This window comes from Hippopotamus amphibius, chromosome 14 (genome assembly GCF_030028045.1).
Source record: "Hippopotamus amphibius kiboko isolate mHipAmp2 chromosome 14, mHipAmp2.hap2, whole genome shotgun sequence".
Lineage (NCBI taxonomy): Eukaryota > Metazoa > Chordata > Mammalia > Artiodactyla > Hippopotamidae > Hippopotamus > Hippopotamus amphibius.
In genome coordinates, this window is record NC_080199.1 from 2,389,263 (window position 1) to 2,404,660 (window position 15,398).

A 15,398-nucleotide genomic window follows, 5' to 3' on the forward strand; every position below is an offset into this window, starting at 1 on the left:
TGATGCTGCTTCTCCAACCCTCGCCTTTACCTTGAGAGTCACCCCCACACCCGCAAGGGCCACGTGTGAGCGACCACTGTCTAGATGTTCTGCCAGCACCTCGGACTCTGAAAAACCCATCCTCTCTGCTCCGCCTTTCAAACTGTGCCCGAGGCCTGGGATCCCCCTGGACTCATCCCTCTGCCTGGCTTCCCACCTCGGTTTCTAGACCCCCCTGGCTGCAGATGTCGCCTGTCTGATGGCAGCCAGGTCAACTTCCGGACAGTCCACTCCCCTCCTGCCCTCCACGGAGCCCACGTCACCCGGGTATCCTCTCCTTATCCGTCAGCCCTGCTCTTTCTAGCATTCGTTCGTCGCTAGACCACATTCTTCTCGCGGACATCTGGACTCACTCCTCACCCTGGGTAACAAGCAAATAATTCACAGTTGCCCTTTACACACATAGACATATATTTTAGGTGTGAAGGGACTTATCTGCTGAGTTCTTACCAATACTGTAAACAGATGCTTTGCATTATGGGGGCAACTTGGTGACACGAGGTCATCACGCTTGCCCGTCTTCCTTGGGTTCTAAGCTGAGCAGACGGAGCGCAGCTCCAAGTCCGCACGTGTTTCTGTTGCTGACGGCAGGCCTGTGCCCACGGCAGGGCTCATGCCAGTTCCAGCACAAATTCTGCAAACTGAGAGTTTTCAAGAATTCTAGAGCGGCTCGACGGTCGTGACAGTACCTGGCTGGATGGTCTCCTGTCCGTCTGCTCCGATGGGCCTTTTCACACCTGTGTCACAATCTAGGAGCGAGACACAGGGACAGAGTGAGGCAATTTGCAACACCGGAAAGTGCCTGGCCTATCTGCGCAGGGGGTGTGTGTGTGTGTGTGTGTGTGTGGGGTGGTGGCGGTGGTGGGAAGGCTGGGGTGGGCAGGGCACCACAGGCCCACTTCTGGACCTCTGTGCGGAGCCTCTGTAAGTCCAGCCCTGGGGGGAGGGGAGGCGGGGTGGGTCCGGAAAACCCCGCGGCTGGGTGTCGCTGCGTGTGCTGAGAACGGATGCTGCCACACAGCAGCTCATGTGACCCCCGCCCCCGGGGAATTCACACACTGCGGAAGAGCAGCAGGTGCAGAAGCACACACAGTGTCTCGTGACTTTGAAAGCTGCGAGCCTGGACCCCTCCGTACCTATTTGTCCTGGAGCGCCCGGGAGGCCGGGAGGCCCGGGGAAGCCTGGAGGTCCAGGTAACCCAGCATCTCCTGGGAACCCATCCTCGCCTTTGAGGCCTGGAAGCCCCCGTCCTGGGGGGCCCCTCTCTCCTGGGATGCCCTTAGTGCCGGGTGCTCCTGGGTAGCCTGCGTCCCCTGGGGGGCCTTGGATGCCATCGCCCTGTGGGAAATTCGGTTCATGTCTTACAACATACGTAAACCTCAAGGACGGCCACCTTCCAGCTCCCCTGCCCCGTTCCCCGGACTCGGCCCTCTGGATACAGAGACGCGTAGGCACTGACAGTCACCGTCTCACCAAGTCACAGACTTTACAACAGCCGTGAGCGACACCCTAGAAGACAGTTCTGGGAGGCATAGGAATCCCAGTATTTTTCTCTTTCCAAGCCACTAGCGCCCTGCTTGCACCTTTGTTCTCAGGAGGAATACTGCAAGAGGACCGTTAGGCCCAGATGTGGCCAAATGGGGGCAGGGACACATTACTCGACTGTTGGGATTTAGCATGTGTGACCCATCTCCTAGTGAGAAGGGACAACGCGTTGGTAAAGGGAAGGAAGTCTTCGGTTTGGACGAGAAAGTGCATCGGAAATAAGGACAGATAATCGGGCCAGGAGAGCGGGAAGCTGGGAGGCACCGCACGGAGTCCTAGTCCCGGGGCTCCTCTTGGGGAAGGGTGAAGCCGGGGAGGGAGGAGGAGTCTGGTCTCAGCGCCACCGCCCGTCCCTGTCTGACCCACCCGCACCTTCCCCCACAGAAACGAGGCTGGCGGCCCTGCATCTTGTCACACACTCTTTCCACACCGGTGTGTGTTCGCTGCAGAAGTGAAGTGTATCTCACAAGTGATTCTGGAAAAATCCTCCATTTCAGAATATTCAATCTGGGGGGCTCTAGTTCTGCGTTACAGCAGGGGGGGAAATGTATTTCCTCCTTTTCTTTTAAATGTTCACTCTGGCTTCCAGCCTCACTCCCTGTTTCCTAAAAAATATGATTCCTGTTCATGAAAAGAGAAGAGGCTGCCCTGGGAGCACCTGGTGCTGTCCCAGCACCTCCGGCGCGCAGGTGACTAAGCACGTGACGGATGCGCACGAGGACTGAGCCCCTCCCAGCCCGTTCCCTGCCCCCCCCCGCCCCAGTACTCACAGGAGGGCCTGGGAGGCCTGGGAATCCGTCCAGCCCGTCACGCCCCGGGATGCCGTTGTCCCCCTTCAGTCCAGGCACACCTGGGACGCCTGGCTGGCCCCGCTCACCTGGGGGAGGACGGCAGCCGTGAGTTTCCTCACCCCAGGCAGTCGCAGTGGGTGAACGGGCTAAGATTTGCTGGCCACAAAGACTGACCTTTGGTGGTGATGGTTCGAGAATCTCCCTTTATTCCTTTGGGCCCAGGGAGGCCAATGTCGCCAGGGGCTCCCTGTGGAAACAAACACCAAGTTTCTTCCCCCCTCACACTGCTAAGGACAGCCGAGAAGACAATGATTTTTGTTTATACAACTTGAGGGCCCTTACCCGTCATCAAGCCCAGAGTCAGACATCTCCGTCCCTGGCCACCCAGAACTGCAGCCACCAACCACGGACGGCCATGGGGCACTTGAACGTGGCCAGCGGGACTGAGACACCGAATGTGTAATTTTAAACAGTTAAAACTTAAGGGAAGTAGGCACACGTGGCTGGATGGTGACAACAAGAACCGTGCTACTCAAAGTGTGGTCCCCAGCCGGGTAGCAGCAGCCTCTCTGCGGGCCCGTGACGCATCTGAAATTTGCTTTGAAACCACTGGTTAGTTAAAACCTGCCAGGAAGAACGGTCTAATCCAGAGGATCTTTTCCTAAAGTGTGAAATAAAGCCCACTTAACTGGAATCTGAGGGCAGAACATGTCATACATTCATCCAAACTAAATTCATGATTTACTTGGAAGTCTCACTTTTGATCGAGGTAAGGGAGACTTCATAAAATGCGAAATCGGTGCTATACTAAATCTGAAGAGGGGAATGCACAGTATGTAAGAGGTTTTGCATTCGAAATGCTAGGAGGGTTTCTTTTTTTTGAGATATAATTCACATGCTATAAGATTAACCAGTTTAAAGCATACAATTCACTGTTTGTTTTTTCTTTTTGGATTTTCACAAAGTTCTGCAACCATCACTATTACCTAAATCCAGACCATTTTCATCACCCCTGAAAAACAGTCACTCCCATTCCCCCCCTCCCAGCCCTTGGCAACCACCAATCTACTTCCTGTTTCGAGATGCCTTTCTGGACACTTCATACCAGTGGCATCATACAATATCTGTTCTTTTGTGTCTGATTTCACTTAGCACAATGTTTCCGAGGGCATCACCCTGTAGCACTTCATCCCCTGTGATGGCTAAGTCATGTCCCATCGGGCGGGTGGGCCACATTTCATGTACCCCTTTAGCAGGTATGGGCATCTGTGCTGTCTCCACTTCCTGGCTGGTATCGTGGACGCTGCTGTGAGCATTAGTGCACAGGTCCTGGTGTGGACACGCGTCTTCCATTCTCCTGGGTCTGTACTAGGAGGGGGCTTTCTGGGTCACACGACACCTCTATGTATGACTTTTTTAAAAAAATTTTTTGCTGCGCCTCGCAGCTTGTGGGATTTTAATTTCTTGACCAGGGATCAAACCCGGGCCCTAGGCAGAGAGAGCCCAGAGCCCTAACCATTGGACTGCCAGGGAGTTCCCTATGTTTGACTTCTTGAGGAAGCATAACTGTTTTCCACACTGCCTGCCCCATTTCACACTCCTGCCAGGAGATGCTTTAAAGCTCCTCTTGGAATACGTGGCTCTTTTGACTGGCGCCCGGGGTGCCTAAGTGTTGCTGGTCTAAAGTTGTATTAATTCAATACATAAAAGCCAGGAATGGGGAAACGGGACCAGGCGTCAAGGTCGTCTTCTCGGCTTTGTGGTGCAAGCGGCCTCTCACCTTGAACCCTGGGAACCCCGGGATGCCGTGCTGGCCGGGGTCTCCTGGGCTGCCTTTCCTCCCCGGCTCCCCGTTGGTGCCTGGAAAGCCCTGGGGTCCCGGTGGCCCCGGAAGACCCCCGACGAACTGATCGCCCTCTCTGCACTCGCAGTCGCCCGCGTCACCTGCAGTGTGGGGGAGAGGAGGGGACTTGCTGTTCACCGGGAAGCACGTGCACCACCCTCCTGCTGGCTCTGCAGGGGACCCCAGGGCAAGGCAGGTGGGGGCTAGGCTGGGGGGCCCACCGCAGGGCACGCCTCCTCCGGTCCTCACATCCCTCATGCTTAGACGAGGAGCCTGGGTCTCCTCGGGAGGCAGAGTTCCCAGCGCACGTAAAGAACCGGACCACTGACAGAGGTGTGAGTGGAGTTGGGGATTCAGTGACGGGAGCTCTGAGAAGCCAGCTCAGGGCTCAGCGGGGAGGGCAGAAAGGTCCGCGGGGAAGGGGGGCCGGGGGGAGGGCAGTCTGGCAGCAGCCGCAGGCTTGGAGCCCAAGGTCATGGTGGGCAGGGAAGAAATAAGTGCCCTCCCTTCTTCTGTCTTGCTGGCTGGACCCAGCGAGCCCGGTGGCAGGGGAGGGTCCAGCTGGTGGCCGGTGGTCGGCTCAGCTCCCCGGGGAAAAAGGGCAACAGACGATGGCCCAGGGGCGCTGAGCCGTACAGCTCACCCCCGACACGCGATTCCTGCAGGGGAGCTGCTGCACCCACAGGCCTCACACGCACCACAAAGATCCGGTGGTTAAAAACCGGCACGCCCGCGGCTGGGCGAGCTGAACAGGCCCCACCGAGGGCCCCACAGCCAGCCCTGCCCTGGAAAGGCGGGGTCCCCCAGGGGCAGTGGGGAGTCTGCTGGGCAAGGACAGACTGTTTCCACCGCCGTCCGCCCCACCTGGGAGCCAGCACCGGGCAGGTCACGTCTCTCCTGAGTCTCGGCCGACTCACCCCTAACTGAGGGAGTGAGGTTAGGACCAAACCAGGTGAGGACCCTACAGCCCTTTGTCAATACTTGCTGCATTTTTTGGGAGCTGAGGGCTCGGCTGAACGATCTGAATTCAGCCTAAGAAGTCCCCGCGCGTCTTTTCTCCCCCACGTTGGGTCCTATGCCCCCTGAAAGCTCAGGGATGAGGGGGGCAGACAAAACAGAGACGGGAGAGCCGGCTGAGAGCCAGGTGCGCGGAAAATGAGGAGACGACACCCCCCAGGTGCAGTGGGACGGCCGCGGCAGGACGCGGGGTGGGGGGGGCCCGCGGGGAAGCGGGGGCTCGTCCTCACGTCAGAACCCGGGAACGGAGAGACGGGCTCAGGAGAGCCAAGCAGCGCCCCACCCCCGCTGTTCTCAGACATCCTCACCTTTCCATCCTTTCTGTCCGCGAGCCCCGGGGAAACCAGAAGGCCCAGGGTAGCCCACCCTGCCTTCTGCTCCTTTAAGGCCAAAAAGGAAACCTGAGGAGAAAACACACAAGGGCGTCAGCCCAGGACCCCGCATTCCCCCACCCCGTGTGGGAGAGTTTACAGCCAAGTCTCCCAAGAGAAAAGGACCGCCTACTCCAATTCCACCCCAACTGCTCTCAGAAAGACACAGAGACCTTTTTTGTGTGCCCATTGGAAAGACATGTGAACGCCTATACTGTTAGTTTTTCCACTAAAGTCTAGGGATAGACATCGTTACTTTTCAGAAACATGGAGTTCAAAGAAGAGTTTCGATTTTTTTTAACCATGTATCTTACTTATGTGCCAAAGATTTGGGTTCTGAGACGACCACGACCTCTAGTTCGCAGAAAGACAAAAACCAGACCAAAACCAAACCGTAAAAGATGCTGGAATGAACTCGCTTCCCTCTTCTGTCCTCTTCTGGGAACAGGTGCACCTGTGCGTGCCCCTCCCCCAGGCCCCGCAATCTTTCCTGGTTTCACCCCTTCGGGTGCACACACGAGTTCGTGTACCCGTGCAGGTAACCTGTGATCCCCGCCCCCCCAGGATGAGGGCCCTTCAGGCGTCCTGCCGCATCTGCACGGCTCTCATCATCCCAGGAAACGCTCCGCGTCCCGCTCGAGCGGAGCGCCATCTCGTGGTGGGAACGGGGTCGCACATGCCCGGGAAGCGCGGCGGCTGCGTGTTCTCCCAGGATTCTGGTCCGAGCTCCTGGGTGTGTGGAGATGGGTGAGGCCCGGGGGGGACCGCGCTGGGTGGGTGAGTGGGGGGGGGTGGGCTGGGGAGGGGAGGCCCAGAGTTCAGTGTGGGGCACTCCAAGCTGGAGATGCCTGTGAGACACACAGTGGTGACAAGGGGTCCAGTTCACAGCCGGGATGAGTCTGCAGCCGAGAATACAGAACTGGGCTCGGGACAAGTTAGGGGGAGCTGGCACGTAACTGGTACTTAGATTCCTGTGAATGCAGGCGGTTGCTGGGTAGAGAGACACAGACAGGAACTCTATCGTCCATGGGATGGTGGGGGAGGAGGGGAGGAAATGGAAGACCCAGCAAAGGAGACTCAGAAAGAAGGGGAGAGAGAACTGGGGCGGGGGGTGGAAATGTCATGGAGCCAGAGAAGAGAGCGTGGAGGGGTGCTGCCGGCTGCCCCTGTGCTGCTGGGAGGCTGCTGATGGAGCAAATGGTACCCAGGTGCGGCTCCACAGATCACCGGTGGCCAGGTCAAGAGCGTGTCAGTCCAGCAGGGGTCTGAGGGCGTTATGCTCTATCCCCAAGTGCTCCTGATATGTTAGGAGACGCTAGTGCTACAGGTGGTTATTTAATCACAGATACTTCAGGGACGCTGGCTTTTAAAATCTGAAACAAAGACACTGTAGGTGTTCTTCATAGTGTTTGCAAATCTAGTCAAAAAAGGCACTTTGGGGCCATCTTAGGGTATCATCCTCCCTCCTTCCTATATGGTTTTTTCTTCATCTGATAAATTAATAATTTTAAGCAAGTGCTAAAGAATAGCAGTGTGCCTCTGCGATGTTTCCAACACAATTTTCCTGAAGAGGTTGGTGGCTGTAATAAACCTGGCAGTATTTTGACTTATTCTAGAGCCCTAGCAGTAGACTTGGTGAACTGAGCTTACCTGGGAGTAAGCAAAATGTTTAGCTCAGAAAGAATACTGGCTGCAGTATTTTAGAAGACTAAAAACTCTGGTTTCCATCAGTAGCAACACATAAAAATGGGTGATGTGCAGTTAACGAGAAAAGAATTCAACAATTTCATTCCAGGGGAAAAGCTGGAGACCTCTGTGGGACTCAAGGTCATCGGTATTAAATTATGACTATACACAAAAATATTTTAAAAGGCCATTACGGTTGGCTACATTTTGTACACGAGATTGCTTTTAAAAAAGCGATCTGGGAACAATGTGTCTCACAGGGTAAAATAAATACTTCAAGGAGAACTTAAGTTGTACTCTTTTAAAATTTTAAGTTGATAAAATCTATCAGACAGCATTCCAGCTATTTTATAAAATCTCCTTTCAGTTAACCATATGGACCAGGAATTAATTTGTTTACAGATGACATGTTAGTAAATCGTAGATTTACTAAGCAAGATTTATAAAGCCAGATGGTGTGTGTTTCTGTCTTTATCAAAATGGAATTTAGTTACAGGAATGATGGCAAGGTTAGCCTTCAATCACAGTCCTAAGAGGCATATTTTATGCTTTTATTTTTAACACATCATGGTCTGTTGCCAAAAAAGGAAAACTCAACAGATACCATTTACTTGGGAAATGTAATGCTCATAGAAACTTAGCCATTATCACAGATGCCACAGTAGTAAATATTACTGCAGGACAGTGAAAATTATTCCTGATAACAGAGCTCAAACTATTTGGCAAATTCCAGGGAAATATCTGCACCCAAAATTTTTCAAAAGAATGTGAGCATCTGGTTTTTGCAGTTGAAGGAAAACTGGGAACACAGAACCTTAGTAACTTGAAAGTTCACTGCAGAAGACACACTAGAAGCAGAGAAGCAACTGCTGAGTTTTTAGTTGAGGAAGCATGTACAGATGTGCTTCTCAGGCCTCCAGCAGTTCTCCTTCTAAAGAGACAGCAAAGAGAAGTCGGCTTCCACAAGCAAGGAAAGCCTGGGCTCTGCAGCTACCTTTAACTGAACTCACACACTATCTGTTAGCAAACGTGAAGAGAGGAGGCTGTCAGAGACGATCGGAGGGTGGTGTCAGGAATTAAAAGTCAAATATTTAAAAGAAGAGGCTGAATTGTGTCCATGTCACATAAACAGAAATAGTGACCTCCCTTTTAGTTCGATTTTAAGACGTCCAAAGCATAACTCTCAACCTGGACGCTGAGAGAATAGCCGTTTTGGAGGGCAAGCCTCCTTGGAGTGCAGCTGAAAGATAAGCCACAGCTGCGTCGGATCTGGATGCGGGGTTTGGAGCCTCACAGCACAAGGGTCCAGACGCCGTGCTTGTCCAGCCTGTAGACTCTCAGCATCGTCCATCTGGGCCCCCCCAGCGGCTGCCACGTCCCAATACAGGTGGTGCAGCCACTCCTGGTGTGAAGCCCCATCTCCTGCTCAGCCGAGCTCTGGCTCCGCGGGGGCCCAGAAGGCAGATCACCAAGTCTGCCTAACATGCCGGTTAACCCAGGGGAGAGGGTGTGCGTCAGAGGCTTTCCTGTCTGCACCCCAGAACGCCTGCCACACTCTCCTCTACTGCCCGCTGTCTAGTTCACAGAACCATTTAGCAGAAAATCCCAAGTGAAAACACAGCCGGGGCCAGACTCTCTTGTCTGGACCCTGGAATGCACCTCCTTTGAGTTTCCCTCCACTTACCGTCTGGGCCAGGTGGTCCCGGGAGCCCAGGGGAACCTCGGAACCCTGGCTTTCCGTCAGCTCCAGGTGGGCCGGGGTACAGCGCGGGGATGCCCGGCTCTCCTGTGAAGCCTTTGGGTCCCATCTCGCCGGGTAAGCCTCTCTTCTCGTCTGAAAATCCAACAGCAATCACAGCCGCGTGAGACCTCTGAGATTTACCCTCTGTGCTGGCGTCCCCGTCACTGGGACCCCCAGTTGGACTAGCGGTTTACGGTCCAGTCAGTGACTTAAAGGGCGATGCTGCTGGTATATTTCGTCACCATCTTTCCACTTTAAAAAGCCCTGCTCCTCGCCCCCAAATGATGGCCCGAGAGTTATTACAACACTTGGCAATGACATTGGCTGACGCCTGTGCTCTTCCCGGCCGAGTGACAGAATCACGTGAGTTATCAGCGGCACGTCCAACCTAGCTAGGGAGTCACTGTCACACACGCCGTGGTTCTGTGACGACATCCAAACATGTATTCGAGACGCAACAGAGCCAGCCTGTGAGACAGAGCACCCCCCGGGGGTCTGTGCAGCCGGCGAGGGGCGGGGGTCTGTGCGAGACCTGAGGGGACGCCTCAGCTCTGACGCCACGGAAGCACGTTACCTTCGTCTCCGATGGACGTGCCGGGCAGGCCTGGCAGGCCGGGGTCTCCCGGCTCCCCCCGGGCTCCTGGGTCCCCGGGGGCTCCTTGGAATCCTGGGTCACCTCTGACACCTGGAACCAGACAGGCACCGCATTACAAACAAGACTGTTGTCCGGGACTCAAAGCACATGTTCACTTTTTTGTTGACTGCACAGTTACTGATCCCCTGTCCATCACACGAGGCTGGTGGGGTCCAAGAGTTTCATCTACGGTGGCCCCTGCTCATTCTCAACGAAAAAGGGCTGATGCCAAATCCCTATAAATGTTATAAAACAAGAGCAGCACAGGATGCCAAAAGACACGCAGAGGTTTCAAAGGCGAAGCTGACATCGAGGGACCAGAGAGAACGAAAATAATAGAAGTAGACTATTTTTGAGCTCTTGAGTGTGCAGACTCAGCGTTACACACTCGACCAACCTTCGATTCCCATAAAAGCGCGTGTGTGGATAGTATTACAGCCCCAGTGTCACAGAGGGGTCAGGCACCAGGCTTCACCAGCAGGTAACCTGACAGCTGATGGAGACGGATGACGGGGCAGGGGAGGGCAGAGGACCGTCAGGGGAAGGCCATCCAGAGGGGACACGGGCCAAACCGCAGCAGGTAAGCACAGAGCAGGACACCTGGGGTGGGGCAGGGTACAGGCAAACAGGGTCGTGGAAAGGCAGGCTGGATAAGAGCCGAGGCAGCGGGAAGGAAGAATGAACGCGTGGCGCCTCCCGCACCAGACACCGCGGAGTGGGGAGGGGCTGACTCTCTGAACCCCTCCTCCCCTGAGTCCCAGCTCTTGCCCGGCTTTTCACTGCTGTTTGCTGGATGAATAACAGATGTGAAGGCTCTTACAGACCCTTTCCCTAAATAAACAGACGCCCAGGGGCTTTGCTATGCCGCTCCCCGGCTGTGTAAATAGCAACGCTTTACGGCATAGCGTGTTTTTCTGGCCTATAACTGGGAAAGAGGAGAGAGTATGACGTTTCACGGTACAGCGATTCGTGATTGTTAGGAAAGATCCATCACGATGTGGTTCTTTAATTTTTTAATCTCAAAACAAAGTCCTTAAGATAAGGAGGGATTTGCTGGGTTTCATGCTTGACGTGTTCGTAAGGCGTGGGCCACGAGAGTGCGTGTCCCTGTGCCGCGCTTCGCTGCCTGCAGAGGGGGCGGAGGGCTGGGCTCTGGAACAGGGGGCCGGGGTCCGAGCCCTGGTCCTCCACTGGCTGCATGTGTGATCCGGGGCAAGTTACTCAGCCTCGCTGTGCCTCGATTTCTCCATCAGTAAAATGGGGCCAATGCCTGTCCCCATCTCAGAGAGTCTTTACGTGGAGTAAATCGGACCAGTGCTTCACTGCCTGGTGTGCAGTAAGCACCACACACGTTAGCCATTTCCAAGACTGAATAAAAAGGGACAAATTAAAATGGGAAACCGCGGGTCTTTGCATGTGCCTGGAAGAAGAGCAAGCTCACTCTTTAGTTACCTCGCAATCATTTTTTTTCAATGCAAAGCTCCCCGTACACTTTGCGTTTTGACAAGCTCCTGCAATGCTGCCTGGTGTGTTCTCCTCTTTTCTGTGATAGACTCTGCTCACGAGTCGACCTCTCACTCTAAGGAGCCCTGGAGCTTGCTCTCCCAGGATGCGGAAACACCGCCGTCAGGAGCACGGGGGTGGCTGCTGACCTTCTCACCCTGCACTTGGGGAAGAGGAATTTCCACCACCCCCTGTCCCAGCATGGTTTCCAGGGATGCAGTGCGGTGAGGAGGACTGAATGCATGCCGGGCTCTCAGTCAGGGAGCTTTGTGATGGGTGCAAAAGAGACACCAGCAACGTTAACTTTAAAAAGTATATTCTCAATACCACCTCACACCTGTCAGAGTGCCCATCAACAAAAGTCTACAAATAACAAATGCTGGAGAGGATGTGGAGGAAAGGGAGCCCTCCTGCACTGTTGGTGGGAATGTACATTGATGCAGCCACTATGGACAACAGTACAGAGGTTTCTCAAAAAACTTAACTAGAACTACCATTTGACCCAGCAATGCCACTCCTGGGTACATGTCCAAAAAAACAGAACACTAATTCAAAAGGATATGTGCATCGCAGCATTCACTGCAGCACTGTGTACGGAAGTCAAGGTACGGAAGCAACCCAAGTGCCCATCAATAGATGAATAAAAAAGAAGATGTGGTATATATATATATACACACACATACACACACACACACACACACACACACACACACACACACACACACACAGGAATACTTCTCAGCCATAAAAAAGAATGAAATAGTGCCATTTTCAGCCCCGTGGATGGACTTGGAGGGCATTATGCTACGTGAGATAAGTCAGACCGAGAAAGACAAACACTGAATGACATCACTTATTTGTGGAATCTAAAAAGCATGACCAACTAGTGAATCCAAACTAGTACACTAGTGAATAAAACAAGAAAGAAGCGGACGCACAGATCTAGGGAACAAACTAGCGGTTACCAGCGGGGAGAGGGAAGAGGCGAGGGGCGATATGAGGGTAGCAGGGAAGAGGGTTATGGTGGGATTATATGAAATCACGTGTGTGAAACTTTTGAAAATTTTAAAGCACTATAGAATTTACAGAATCCTTCATTCAATAAAAAAAGTGTTTTAAAAAGTGGCTTGCAAAAGAAAAAAAATTAAGTTCCCAAAGCCTCAAAGACATTATTTCCATTTCACCAAAATCACCAACAGTAAGTCAACATTATGTCGGATCCCTGGGGTTTCTGGCTTGGCAGACGCATTGGACTCCCCCGAGAAGGAGGGGAGGCTGTCTCCACAGTGGGGTGGACTCCCAGGTTTGAGTTTATTTGAAATGTACTCATTGATGGCTTGATGTCACCATGGAGACATACCTCCAGGGGACCCCACCCAGCCTTGCCCTTGGCCTGGCTCTGTCTATAGTTTCATCAATGTTAGAGTAAGATATGCAAAAGTACTTATTAAACCAGCAGATGGTTCACACCTAAGCAGGAAGGTTAGCCCTTGACCCTGGACAAATGTAACAGGGTGAGACAGATGATCTGCTGGGTATAGGAAGGAAACATTACAGCATCTTTATTTTAAAAAATCTCATCCTTTAAAATCCCTATCTGACGTGCATGTTGTAGCACATACAGTATTCAGGTAAATATTTACTGAGCACCTACCATGTGCCTGGACTGTTCTAGAACTGAGGTTACAGTAGTGACCACGCAGGCTAAAATCCCTGCCCTCAGGGAATGTCCTATATCGTGCATAAATTATCCATAAATAAATATTCATACTATTATCTGGTGGGGTGACGAAAACATTTTTTTTTAAAACATAGAAGGATGCACATTCAAAAAGGTTCAGAGACCACTGCTCTAAGCACAAAACTAGAGTTATACTTCAGTAGATGGTGTCGCTTGGAAGGCTGAGCTAAACTAACAAGGACAGCACAAGGCACATGTGCAGAATCCCTGACACTCAGGGGTCAGTTGTGACCATGGGGTCGTTTTCGTGCACAAGCTCAGGTGCAAATGCCTGGGGGTTTAGTTCTCTGAAGTTTAAAAGGATGTGACTGTTTCCAGACTATGGACTGTGATCAGTTCCAGGCTTTGGACTGGTGAGCTTGGGGTGTAAGCATCTTGGTGCGTTTGAACCAGAAACCAGTGACGTGGCTGGGACAGCGCCCATGGAGGCCTGGTGGGCAGAAGGCCTGGATTTCTACAGTGATGCTGCAGGTGGCAGAACGAGAACCCGCATAGGGTATGTCGAAAGGAAAGCCTTTCCCAGCGGAGGAAAGTGGTGAGTGCTCTCAGCCAGCGGCAAAGTGAGGGTCTCTCTGTGACAGCCCACTCAAGCTACGGGGGAGGCAGGGTTCACACGACTGAGATTCCCCAACGCTTAAGCGCTGAACATCTCTTTTCTTTTCGCTTTGTTTTGTTTTGCTCAGAAAATCTTCCTCGCAAGGTCATGGCTCTGTGTCCACAACAGACAGAAAGCAGGACAAAGGGCGCACCGACCTTTGCCCAGGGACGGATGCGGGGAATAGGCTGGCGGGCCGGGAGGACCTGGGGCGCCCGTGTCTCCCTGGAGAAAGAAAAGAGGAAAACAAAAGAATCTGAGACCAGCCTTTTGGAGTTTCGGACACTATGCCTGTTTCCAAAGAATAGAACCGAAAGTGGACCACGAGCCTAGCAGAGGCTGTTCTGAGTCCCAGAACCACGGGCGGCGCCCGGGCTCCACGTCCACAATGCTGTGCTGATAAGTCCGGGCATCCCGGCCGCCAGCTGGACACACAGGGAGAGGGCGGGCAGGCCGGCGCCCCCTCTCTCTGAGACCCTTGGCAAACACCGGAGGTGGCCAGGTGACTGCCTTCCTCAGGGCAGAGTCCCCTGTGTGGATGACGGCATCTGAGCCACCCGTGGGGGCGAGCTGGGGTGATGTGACCACACCTCATCAATACCATCTGGACCGTGAGACCTAAAGTTTCATGGGCTGCCTTGATGGCTCTGAGGCTCACGGGCCCGGAAGGCCTGACTGTGGGTTCCCCGTCCTCACCAGCTATGCCCCACCTGGTGGGAGATGCCCCTACCTGGCTAGTCCCCCCACCAGCTGGAGCCGCTGCACCCCCCGGTCCTCAACCTCCCTGCCCGCCCGTGGGGTCATTCAAACCCATCAGCCGTGTCCCCCTCGGGAACCAGGGGGCCCACCCTCTTGTTACTACGGCGCCTGTCTCTCTCAGCACTCCCCCCGGCTCCAGGCGCAGGTCCCCAGTGCCACCTCCACATGGCCCCGCACACACGCAGCATCCTCAGGCGGGGGCACAGGTGACCCACAGTGAACGTCCACCTCATCTCTCAGCACCAGGTGTTGTGTGATCCGTTACATGATACGGATGGCGGAGGCCTCCTTCTCCAGCAGGGTGGATGGCAGGTGATCAGAACGCCATCCAAAGGAGAGAAGTGCAAGTCGTTCCCACCCAGGTGAGAACGGAGCCCACCTTGGGTCCTGGGTATCCGTCAGGGCCTTGGTAACCATCCTGTCCTCTGCCTCCCTGCAGGAAAGATGTTTAGTGCTTATTTTTAATCTTTAATATATGATTTAAAGACGAGACCACGATTCATTACGTCTAATAAAATCAACAGTGATTTGTTTTGAAATCACCTACTTCCCATCTTGTGTTCCGTTTTCCCTGATTTTAGTCTCAAATATGTTTTTTTAAAAGTTGCTTTGTTTAGGGAGGGTGGGGGGGGAGTCGAGGGAGGGAGGGAATACGGGGATATGTGTATAAAAACAGAGGATTGAACTTGGTGTACCCCCCCGAAAATAATAAATAAATAAATAAAATTTAAAAAAAAGTTGCTTTGTTTGAATCAGGGTTCCAAACAGTAAGGATATGACATGGGGTTGCTAAGTCTCTTAATTTGCTTGTAATTCATAATAGTTTTCTCCTTCTTTCTACTTTTTAGTACGTTTTCGTTGTTGCTGCTGAGGGAACTGGGTCGTCTCTACTGCGAACGTCCTACGTGGCGGATTTGGCCCACCCTGTCCTTGTGGACTTGGGCAACGGGCTCTTCATCCCCCAGACTTTCCCTAAACGAGCTGTTAGGTCTCGGGCCTCCGCAGGCTCAGGTTCCGCCTTTGAGAAAGGTTCGTTCCCGGCAGGCCCCGAGTCCTTCCCACTGAGTCCTCGCGCCGACTGCCCCCCTGGTGTGACTGACGATTGACCAGTGGGCTGCAGCGCTGACAATTGC

At 53.4% G+C, this 15,398-nt stretch overlaps 1 protein-coding gene across 3 annotated transcripts in view; it reads right to left on the reverse strand.

The window, feature by feature from the left end:
• COL4A2 (collagen type IV alpha 2 chain) overlaps positions 1–15,398 on the reverse strand; it is a 163,189-nt gene that overhangs the window by 27,652 nt on the left and 120,139 nt on the right. For all 3 annotated transcript variants that reach the window (XM_057707666.1, XM_057707667.1, XM_057707665.1), the window contains exons 17-26: positions 14,645–14,698; positions 13,665–13,731; positions 9,608–9,718; positions 8,977–9,126; positions 5,544–5,636; positions 4,156–4,319; positions 2,550–2,622; positions 2,355–2,461; positions 1,176–1,377; positions 729–788 (exon numbers count right to left, since the gene is read on the reverse strand). In XM_057707666.1, coding sequence (XP_057563649.1) covers positions 729–788; positions 1,176–1,377; positions 2,355–2,461; positions 2,550–2,622; positions 4,156–4,319; positions 5,544–5,636; positions 8,977–9,126; positions 9,608–9,718; positions 13,665–13,731; positions 14,645–14,698 — 1,081 coding nt within the window. The remainder of the gene's footprint in view (positions 1–728; positions 789–1,175; positions 1,378–2,354; positions 2,462–2,549; positions 2,623–4,155; positions 4,320–5,543; positions 5,637–8,976; positions 9,127–9,607; positions 9,719–13,664; positions 13,732–14,644; positions 14,699–15,398) is intronic.